The following is an 11,835-nucleotide window of genomic DNA, read 5'->3' as shown; positions in this document are numbered from 1 at the left end:
CACACATATATATACAATATAACACACAATGACAGATCTGGATCACACACACACACACACACACACACATATATATACAATATAACACACAATGACAGATCTGGATCACACACACATATATATACAATATAACACACAATGACAGATCTGGATCACACACACACACACACATATATACAATATACCACACAATGACAGATCTGGATCACACACATATATACAATATAACACACAATGACAGATCTGGATCACACACATAAATATACAATATAACACACAATGACAGATCTGGATCACACACATAAATATACAATATAACACACAATGACAGATCTGGATCACACACATAAATATACAATATAACACACAATGACAGATCTGGATCACACACATAAATATACAATATAACACACTATGACAGATCTGGATCACAAACACACACACACACACATATATATATATATACAATATAACACACAATGACAGATCTGGATCACACACACACATATATACAATGTAACACAGTCACAGTCGGTCTGATGACTTCCTGGAGGCAGACCCGCCTCTCCTGCACCTGTCAGCACTGGGAGGACTGGGAGGATGTCTGGGAGGACTGGGAGGTGCTGGGACAGTCCAGGGACAGCACATACAAGTCCTCCACTCCTTGTCCCAGCACAGCTCCTCCAGACATCGGATCCCCATCCGCAGCCATGAGTGTCATAGAACACAGGAACACAGGCAAGCAGATGAGCAGCCCCCTGCAGACTGTGAGTATCATCACCAGCCTGTGTATGGGGGGATCTAACCATGGGGGACACTACTACTCCCATCATGCAGTGTTCATGTCCAGTTCCTGTAGTACAACAGAACTCAACCCCCCCCCCCCCTTCAGTACTACAGAACCCAACACCCCCTCCCCCTTCCTGTAGTACTACAGAACTCAACCCCCCCCTTCCTGTAGTACTACAGAACTCAACACCCCCCCTTCCTGTAGTACTACAGAACTCAACACCCCCCGCCCCAGTACTACAGAACTCAACACCCCCCCCTTCCTGTAGTACTACAGAACTCAACCCCCCCCCCCGTACTACAGAACTCAACACCCCCCTTCCTGTAGTACTACAGAACTCAACACCCCCCCCGTACTACAGAACTCAACCCCCCCCCCAGTACTACAGAACTCAACCCCCCCCCCCCCAGTACTACAGAACTCAACACCCCCCCCCCCCCCAGTACTACAGAACTCAACACCCCCCCCCCCAGTACTATAGAACTCAATACCCCCCCCCCCCCCAGTACTATAGAACTCAACACCCCCCCAGTATTATAGAACTCCACACCCCCCCCTCGTAGTACTACAGAACTCAACACCCCCCCAGTACTACAGAACTCCACACACACACACCCTCGTAGTACTACAGAACTCAACACCCCCCCCCCCTTCCTGTAGTACTACAGAACTCAACACCCCCCTTCCTGTAGTACTACAGAACTCAACACCCCCCGCCCCAGTACTACAGAACTCAACCCCCCCCTCCTGTAGTACTACAGAACTCAACCCCCCCCCCCCGTACTACAGAACTCAAACCCCCCCCAGTACTACAGAACTCAACCCCCCCCCCAGTACTACAGAACTCAACACCCCCCCCCCAGTACTACAGAACTCAATACCCCCCCCCCCCAGTACTATAGAACTCAACACCCCCCCAGTATTATAGAACTCCACACCCCCCCCCCTCGTAGTACTACAGAACTCAACACCCCCCCAGTACTACAGAACTCCACACACACACACCCTCGTAGTACTACCCCACAACACCCCCCCCCTTCCTGTAGTACTACAGAACTCAACCCCCCCCCCCCCAGTATGACAGAACTCAACCCCCCCCCCCAGTGCTATAGAACTCAACACCCCCCCCCAGTGCTATAGAACTCAACACCCCCCCCCAGTACTATAGAACTCAACACCCCCCCCCCAGTACTATAGAACTCCACACCCCCCCCCCTCGTAGTACTATAGAACTCAACACCCCCCCCCCCACCCAGTACTACAGAACTCCACACACACACACCCACACCCTCGTAGTACTACAGAACTCAACACACCCCCCCTCCTGTAGTATTACAGAACTCAACACACCCCCCCTCCTGTAGTATTACAGAACTCAACATCACCCCGTAGTACTACAAAGCTCAGCATGTCCACATCCCCCGGAGTACTACTGAGTTCAACACCTCCCCTCCCCTGTAGTACCATGCCATCCCCTTATAGTACTACAAAGCACAGCAACCCCCCCCCCCACTAAAAAGCACTACAGAGCTCAGCATGCCCTCCCCATAGTCATCTTGGGATCATGGCGCTGGGATACCCTACCAGTCCATGCTTGTCCTCTGCCAGGCCTAGAGCAGCTCCAGCGACTGTTCAGCCACAGAGGAACTACAAGATCCACCATGACCTGTCCAGTTCTGTGCTGGGACTTGTAGTTCCACAACACCTGGAGGGACTCCAAACACAAATGTTTCTCTGCCTTCTAACCAAAGTCCCGGTTTACTGTTCTTCAGACTTTATTGGGGGCCACACTGTGGCCAGTACGGGTAAAAAATGTCCCATCAGTGGGATTAACCACTTCAGCCCCGGAAGGATTTACCCCCCCCCCCCCCCCTGACCGGGCCATTTTTTGTGATACAGCACTGCGTTCCTTTAACTGACAATTGCGCAGTTGTGCGACGCTGTACACAAATAAAATTAATGTCCTTTTATTTTTTCACAAATAGAGATTTATTTTGGTGGTATTTGATCACCTGTGTGTTTTTTTATATATTTTTTTGTGCTATAAACAAAAAAAGAGAGACAATTTTGAAAAATAATAAAAAATGTTTACATTGTTATAAAACATGTCCAAAAAAAAAAAACAATGTAAAAAAACAAATGTATGCATCAGTTTAGGCCAATGTGTATTCTGCTACGTATTTTTGGTAAAAAAAAAAAAATTCGCAATAGGCGTATATTAATTGGTTTGTGCAAAAAGTTATCGGCCCAGATTCTCAAAGGACTTACGACGGCGTAGCGCCATGAACGCCGTCGTAAATCCGAATGAGAGCCGTCGTATCTATGCGGCTGATTCTTAGAATTTGGCTAAGATACGAGCGGCGTAAGTTTCTTACGCCGTCATATCTTAGTTGCATATTTACGCTGGGCGATAGATGGCGCTTCCGTAGATTTCCGTGTCGAATATGCTAATGAGTTAGATATCCCGCGATTCACGAACGTACGTGCGCCCGGCGTAGCAAGATACGTCGTTTACGTAAGACATACGTCGGCGTAAAGTTACCCCTCACAAAGCAGGGGTAAGTCATGTTAGGTATGGACGTCGGAAACGTACGTCGTTTGCGTAAGTCGTCCGTGAATGGGGCTGGACGTAATTTACGTTGACGTCGAAAGCATTGACTATTTGCGGCGTAATTTTGAGCATGCGCACTGGGATACGTTAACGGACGGCGCATGCGCCGTTCGTTAAAAACGCCAATCACGTCGGGTCACGATACATTAACATAAAACACGCCCACACTAGCCTACTTTGAATTACGCGGGCTTACGCCGGCACAGTTACACTACGCCGCCGTAACTTTGGCCGCAAGTTCTTTGAGAATACGGGGCCTGCCTCACTAAGTTACGGCGGCGTAGTGTATCTGAGATACGCTACGCCCGCCTATAGATAGGCGCTTTTTTGAGAATCTGGCCCATCGTGTCTACAAAATAGGGGAAAGATTTATGGCATTTTTATTATTATTATTATTTTATTTATTTATTTTTTACTAGTAATGGCGGCGATCCAGTGTTTTGTAGCCGGATTACGACATTGCGGCGGACACCTGACTGACATTGTTGACACTTTTTGTGGAACCAGTGACATTATTACTGTAATCGGTGCTAAAAAAATATGCGCTGGCAGGGAAGGGGTTAACATCAGCGGGCGATCAAAGGGTTAAATGCGTTTCCCTGTTTGTCACAAAGGTGAGTTCCTGAATCAACGTGCGCCTACGGTGATTTGTGGGATCGTGCCACCTTGCCCCATCATTGGTGTCAGTGGAATGAATAATGCCCCATCATTGGTATCAATGGACGGAATTTTGCCCCGTTGTTAGAATCAGTGGCCCAGATTCAAGATGCAATTGCGCCTGTGTAACCATAGGTTACACAGCGCAATTGCTTACTTTCCCCGGCGTTACGAATGCTCCTGATTCAGGAACATCGTAACGCCGACTGCAGCCTAAAATCTGCGTGGCATAAGGCTCTTATGCCACGCATATCTTAGGCTGCATTCTAGCGATGGCCGCTAGGTGGCGTTCCCGTTGTGCTCAGCGTATAGTATGCAAATTGCATACTAACACCGGTTCACAATGTTGCGCGAGCCCTGCGTACGCAATTTGCATACGTTGGGTTTCGCGTAAGGTTGCACATCCTAAAAGCAGGGGCAGCCAATGCTAAAGAATACCCGTCGTTCCCGCGTCGTGAAATTTGAAATCTACGTCGTTTGCGTAACTGATTCGTGAATGGCGCTGGACGCCATTCACGTTCACTTTGAAGCAAATGACGTCCTTGCGACGTCATTTGCCGCAATGCACGTCGGGAAAGTTTCCCGACGGAGCATGCGCTCTACACTCGGCGCGGGAGCGCGCCTAATTTAAATGATTCCCGCCCCCTACGGGATCATTTATATTAGGCGCCCTTACGCAGGGCAAGTTTACACAGCGCACACGCAATTTACGGAGCTACTGCTCCGTGAATCGCGGGTAGCGCAGTAAATTTGCGGGGGCGCAGGGCAAAAACGCTGCCCTGCGCCTCCGTAAATAAGGGGCAAATCTACCTGAATCCGGGCCAATGGGAACAATGTTTCCACATCATTGGTGTCAGTGGGAGGAATAGTGCTCTATTGTTGGTGTCGGTGGGAGGATTAGTGCCCTGTCATTGGTGTCGGTGGGAGGATTAGTGTCCTGTCATTGGTGTCAGTGGGAGGATTAGTGCCCTGTCATTGGTGTCAGTGGGAGGATTAGTGCCCTGTCATTGGTGTCAGTCGGAGGATTAGTGCCCTGTCATTGGTGTGAGGATTAGTGCCCTGTCATTGGTGTCAGTGGGAGGGTTAGTGCCCTGTCATTGGTGTCGGTGGGAGGATTAGTGCCCTGTCATTGGTGTCGGTTGGAGGATTAGTGCCCTGTCATTGGTGTCGGTTGGAGGATTAGTGCCCTGTCATTGGTGTCAGTGGGAGGATTAGTGCCCTGTCATCGGTGTCAGTGGGAGGATTAGTGCCCTGTCATCGGTGTCAGTGGGAGGATTAGTGCCCTGTCATTGGTGCCAGTGGGAGGCTTAGTGCCCTGTCATTGGTGTCAGTCGGAGGATTAGTGCCCTGTCATTGGTGTCAGTCGGAGGATTAGTGCCCTGTCATTGGTGCCAGTGGGAGGCTTAGTGCCCTGTCATTGGTGTCAGTCGGAGGATTAGTGCCCTGTCATTGGTGTCAGTCGGAGGATTAGTGCCCTGTCATTGGTGCCAGTGGGAGGCTTAGTGCCCTGTCATTGGTGTCGGTGGGAGTATTAGTGCCCTGTCATTGGTGTCAGTTGGAGGATTAGTGCCCTGTCATCGGTGTCAGTGGGAGGATTAGTGTCCTGTCATTGGTGTCGGTGGGAGGATTAGTGCCCTGTCATTGGTGTCAGTTGGAGGATTAGTGCCCTGTCATTGGTGTCGGTGGGAGGCTTAGTGCCCTGTCATTGGTGTCAGTGGGAGGAATAGTGCTCTATTGTTGGTGTCGGTGGGAGGATTAGTGCCCTGTCATTGGTGTCGGTTGGAGGATTAGTGCCCTGTCATCGGTGTCAGTGGGAGGATTAGTACCCTGTCATCGGTGTCAGTGGGAGGATTAGTGCCCTGTCATTGGTGTCGGTGGGAGGATTAGTGTCCTGTCATTGGTGTCGGTGGGAGGATTAGTGCCCTGTCATTGGTGTCGGTGGGAGGATTAGTGCCCTGTCATTGGTGTCGGTGGGAGGATTAGTGCCCTGTCATTGGTGTCAGTGGGAGGATTAGTGCCCTGTCATTGGTGTCAGTGGGAGGATTAGTGCCCTGTCATTGGTGTCAGTCGGAGGATTAGTGCCCTGTCATTGGTGTGAGGATTAGTGCCCTGTCATTGGTGTCAGTGGGAGGGTTAGTGCCCCATCATTGGTGTCAGTGGGAGGATTAGTGCCCTGTCATTGGTGTCACTGGACGGAATTTTGCCCCTTTGTTAGAATCAATGCGACCAATGTTTCCACATCATTGGTGTCAGTGGGAGGATTAGTGCCCTGTCATTGGTGTCGGTGGGAGGATTAGTGCCCTGTCATTGGTGTCAGTGGGAGGATTAGTACCCTGTCATCGGTGTCAGTGGGAGGATTAGTGCCCTGTCATCGGTGTCAGTGGGAGGATTAGTGCCCTGTCATTGGTGTCGGTGGGAGGATTAGTGCCCTGTCATTGGTGTCGGTCAGAGAATTAGTGCCCTGTCATTGGTGTCAGTGGGAGGATTAGTGCCCTGTCATTGGTGCCAGTGGGAGGAGAAGTGCCCCATAATTGGTGTCAGTGGGAGGAATGGCTGGATGTGCATACCAGACACTCTGGGCCAGATTCTCAAACAAATTACGCCGGTGTATCTACTGATACACCGGCGTAAATCGAATTTCCCGCCGGCGTATCATTGTTTTGTATTCACAAAACAAGATACGCCGGATTTAGGCTAGGATCCGACTAGTGTAAGTCACTTACACTGTGGGATCCTAAATGTAACTCGCCGCCGGCCTCTAGGTGGCGTTTACGTTCAGGTCTCATTTGTTTATGCAAATGAGCCTGATACGCCGATTCCCGAACGAATTTGCATTGCGTAACCGTGGCTTACGTCGTTTGCGTAAGCGTAAGGTTACCCCTGCTATATGAGGGGTAACCTTACGCCAGTCCCACGTAGGCCATGTTAAGTATGGCGTCGGGTCCGCGTCGTCTTTTCCCGTCGGGTACGTCGTTTTCCTAAGTCGTTCTTGAATACGACTTTACGTCAATGACGCACACGTCGGCGTCATTGACGTTTTTCCGCCGAGAACTGGAGCATGCGCACTGGGCTATTTTTAGCCCGGCGCATGCGCAGTTCGATCGAAACGGGGGCGCGCTTAATTTAAATATAAGCCGCCCCCTTCGAAATACGCGGGGGTACGCCGGGCCTTTTACACTACGCCTCCGCAAACTACGGAGCAAGTGCTTGAGGAATACGGCACTTGCTCCAGTAAGTTGCGGCGGCGGAGTGTAAATAGCTTACGCGAGGCCGCCGCAGAATATTGGAGAATCTGGTCCTCTGTCCTCACACAGGTTCGCCTTACTAAGCTCGCTGGTTGGTAGGATCCTGAGAAGTGGGATGAAATCCCCCCCATAGGGAATACAAGGTGACCCTCCCCCATCTCTATCCAGGACAGTTGATGGCTGGAATGTGATCTCAGGAAGTAATCTGGATTATAGGATTGGATTATTTGGGGTTTTTTTTTTGTAGGAATGTAATCCCCTAATCCCTCAGTCAGGATTTGAATAATCTGATTCCTAATGCTGAGAGCCAGTTTGGGGCGGTTCCATGCAATCTGATTGGAGAAGGTTTATTATGTCAGACAATGATATGATTTGTCAATAAAAGCGATTTACCAGGGTTGTGCCACTTGGAATGACTGTGATTGGCAAAGCATTCCTGCTATAAAACCTGCATAGCCGTGTGTGTTCTGAATGACCCTTCCCTCTGCCAATGATTCCCCCCCCCCCCACGACTCTCCCGACACCCTTCCCTCTGCCGATGATTCCCCTCAGACTTTCCCCACACCCTTCCCTCTGCTGATGATTCCCCCCGACTCTTCCCACACCCTTCCCTCTGCCGATGATCCCCCCCCGACTCTCCCCACACCCTTCCCTCTGCCGATGATTCCCCACGACTCTCCCCACACCCTTCTCTGCTGATGATTCCCCCCGACTCTCCCCACACCCTTCCCTCTGCCGATGATTCCCCCCGACTCTCCCCACACCCTTCTCTGCTGATGATTCCCTCCGACTCTCCCCACACCCTTCCTTCCCTCTGCCGATGATTCCTCCAGACTCTCCCCACACCCTTCCCTCTGCCGATGATTCCTCCAGACTCTCTCCACACCATTCCCTCTGCCGATGATTCCTCCAGACTCTCCCCACACCCTCCCCTCTGCCGATGATTCCCCCCGACTCTCCCCACACCCTCCCCTCTGCCGATGATTCCCCCCGACTCTCCCCACACCCTTCTCTGCTGATGATTCCCTCCGACTCTCCCCACACCATTCCCTCTGCCGATGATTCCTCCAGACTCTCTCCACACCCTTCCCTCTGCCGATGATTCCCCCCCGACTCTCCCCACACCCTCCCCTCTGCCGATGATTCCCCACACCCTACCCTCTGCCGATGATTCCCCCCGACTCTCCCCACACCCTTCCCTCTGCCGATGATTCCCCCCGACTCTCCCCACACCCTCCCCTCTGCCGATGATTCCCCCCCCCCCGGACTCTCCCCACACCCTTCCCTCTGCCGATGATTCCCCCCCCCCCCCGACTCTCCCCACACCCTACCCTCTGCCGATGATTCCCCCCCTGACTCTCCCCACACCCTTCCCTCTGCCGATGATTCCCCACACCCTTCCCTCTGCCGATGATTCCTCCAGACTCTCTCCACACCATTCCCTCTGCCGATGATTCCTCCAGACTCTCCCCACACCCTTCCTTCCCTCTGCCGATGATTCCCCCCGACTCTCCCCACACCCTCCCCTCTGCCGATGATTCCCCCCGACTCTCCCCACACCCTTCTCTGCTGATGATTCCCTCCGACTCTCCCCACACCATTCCCTCTGCCGATGATTCCTCCAGACTCTCTCCACACCCTTCCCTCTGCCGATGATTCCCCCCCGACTCTCCCCACACCCTCCCCTCTGCCGATGATTCCCCACACCCTACCCTCTGCCGATGATTCCCCCCGACTCTCCCCACACCCTCCCCTCTGCCGATGATTCCCCCCCCCCGGACTCTCCCCACACCCTTCCCTCTGCCGATGATTCCCCCCCCCCCCGACTCTCCCCACACCCTTCCCTCTGCCGATGATTCCCCCCCCCCCCGACTCTCCCCACACCCTTCCCTCTGCCGATGATTCCCCACACCCTACCCTCTGCCGATGATTCCCCCCCCCGACTCTCCCCACACCCTTCCCTCTGCCGATGATTCCCCCCCGACTCTTCCCACACCCTTCCCTCTGCCGATGATTCCCCCCGACTCTCCCCACACCATTCCCTCTGCCGATGATTCCCCACACCCTACCCTCTGCCGATGATTCCCCCCCCCCCCGACTCTTCCCACACCCTTCCCTCTGCAGATGATCCCCCGGACTCTTCCCACACCCTTCCCTCTGCAGATGATCCCCCCCGGACTCTCCCCACACCCTTCCCTCTGCAGATGATCCCCGGACTCTTCCCACACCCTTCCCTCTGCAGATGATCCCCCCCGGACTCTCCCCACACCCTTCCCTCTGCTGATGATTCCCCCCGACTCTCCCCACACCCTTCCCTCTGCCGATGATTCCCCCCCGACTCTCCCCACACCCTTCCCTCTGCCGATGATTCCCCCCCGACTCTCCCCACACCCTTCCCTCTGCCGATGATCCCCCCCCCGACTCTCCCCACACCCTTCCCTCTGCCGATGATTCCCCCCGACTCTTCCCACACCCTTCCCTCTGCCGATGATTCCCCCCGACTCTCCCCACACCCTTCCCTCTGCCGATGATTCCCCCCGACTCTCCCCACACCCTTCCCTCTGCCGTGGATTCCCCCCCGACTCTTCCCACACCCTTCCCTCTGCCGATGATTCCCCCCGACTCTCCCCACACCCTTCCCTCTGCCGATGATTCCCCACACCCTACCCTCTGCCGATGATTCCCCCCGACTCTTCCCACACCCTCCTTTCTGCCGATGATTCCCCCCGACTCTCCCCACACCCTTCCCTCTGCTGATGATTCCCCCCGACTCTCCCCACACCCTTCCCTCTGCCGATGATTCCTCCGACTCTCCCCACACCCTTCCCTCTGCCGATGATTCCTCCGACTCTCCCCACACCCTTCCCTCTGCCGATGATTCCTCCGACTCTCCCCACACCCTTCCCTCTGCCGATGATTCCTCCGACTCTCCCCACACCCTTCCCTCTGCCGATGATTCCTCCGACTCTCCCCACACCCTTCCCTCTGCTGATGATTCCCCCGGACTCTCCCAAACGGGAATCTGACCAAACAAACTTAAAGTGGAACGTTGTCCTTTCACAACCTTTAAAAAAAAAATACTGTAAATTGACCAGCAACATGTCAACTACACGAGATGGCTTTTCTCTATTGGGTGGAATGTATTTTCAGACCACTTCCTGTGAGCCCAGGCTATCACCCCCCCCAGTGATGTATTATTATACTGCCTCAAAGTAATATTGTACTCCTTCCTCCTGCTGATGATCCCTCTCGTGATAACTAAAGGTCTATATATATATATATATATATATATTTTAGATATAAATACAGTTGTGCTCATAAGTTTACATACCCTGGCAGAATTTCATATTTCTTGGCCATTTTTCAGAGAATATAAATGATAACACAAAAACTTTTCTTTCACTCATGTTTAGCGTTTGGCTGAAGCCATTTATTATCAATCAACCGTGTTTACTCTTTTTATATCATAATCACAACGGAAACTACCCAGATGACCCTGATCAAAAGTTTACATACCCCAGTTCTTAAAGTGGAGTTCCACCTAAAAATGGAACTTCCGCTTAATCCACTCCTTGCCCCCTTACATGCCACATAAGTTTTGGGGGGGGGGGGGGAGTGGGGGCTTCAGGAGGAGTGGGACTTCCTGTCCCACTTCCTCTTTCCGCCGAGGGGCTGGTAAGGCGAATAGCTTAATCGTCTTATTGCAGCCCCTCACTGTAGGCGAGCGCCTGTCCAATCGGGAGTTCCTCCCACTGACGCCAACGATTGGGGCGCAGTTCCTCCCACTGACGCAGTTCCTCCCACCCAGTAACACCAAGGATGGGGCATTGTTTTCTCCCACTGATGCTGGGACACTTTACGTGGGCAGACTGTGGCCACTGAGAGTATAAAGTCTGAAATACAGTAAACTAGCTCCTTGTTTGGAAAGTTTGGAGACCCCTGAGATAGAGGAATAGGATCAGGATTAGTGTGACATGGTCTGCCCTCAGTAAAGCCATGCTGCTTTGGGTCCAGCAAGTTGTGTGTTTTTACATTATCACTTTTTTAGGGGTGATTCCTTTAACCACTTAACGCCCGCCGCACGACTATTTACGTCCACAGAATGGCACGGACAGGCAGATGGGCGTATATATACGTCCTTGCCTTTCCGCGGGTCGGGGCTCCGATCGGGACCCCCTCCGCTGTGGCGGGCGGCTTACCTCGGAGAGCGATCCGGGACGACGGCGCGGCTATTCGTTTATAGCCGCTCCCTCGCGATCACTCCCCGGAGCTGAAGAACGGGGAGAGCTGTATGTAAACACGGCTTCCCCGTGCTTCACTGTGGCGGCGTATCGATCGAGTGATCCCTTTTCTAGGGAGACTCGATCGATGACGTCAGTCCTACAGCCACACCCCCCCTACAGTTGTAAACACACACTAGGTGAACACTAAATCCTACAGCGCCCCCTGTGGTAACTCATTTTCACAATAAACAATGCAATTTAAATGCAGTTTTTGCTGTGAAAATTACAATGCTCCCAAAAATGTGTCAA

General features: G+C 52.4%; 1 protein-coding gene across 1 annotated transcript in view; it reads left to right on the top strand.

Annotated features, from left to right (window-relative positions):
* Positions 1–544: 544 nt before the first annotated feature.
* KCTD14 (potassium channel tetramerization domain containing 14) overlaps positions 545–11,835 on the top strand; it is a 27,105-nt gene continuing 15,814 nt past the window's right edge. The window contains exon 1 of the mRNA XM_040339948.1: positions 545–767. Coding sequence (XP_040195882.1) covers positions 711–767 — 57 coding nt within the window. The 5' untranslated portion in view covers positions 545–710. The remainder of the gene's footprint in view (positions 768–11,835) is intronic.

The sequence above is a fragment of the Rana temporaria genome, chromosome 2, assembly GCF_905171775.1.
Source record: "Rana temporaria chromosome 2, aRanTem1.1, whole genome shotgun sequence".
Classification (NCBI taxonomy): Eukaryota; Metazoa; Chordata; class Amphibia; order Anura; family Ranidae; genus Rana; species Rana temporaria.
This window is presented reverse-complemented; position numbering and strand designations above follow the sequence as displayed.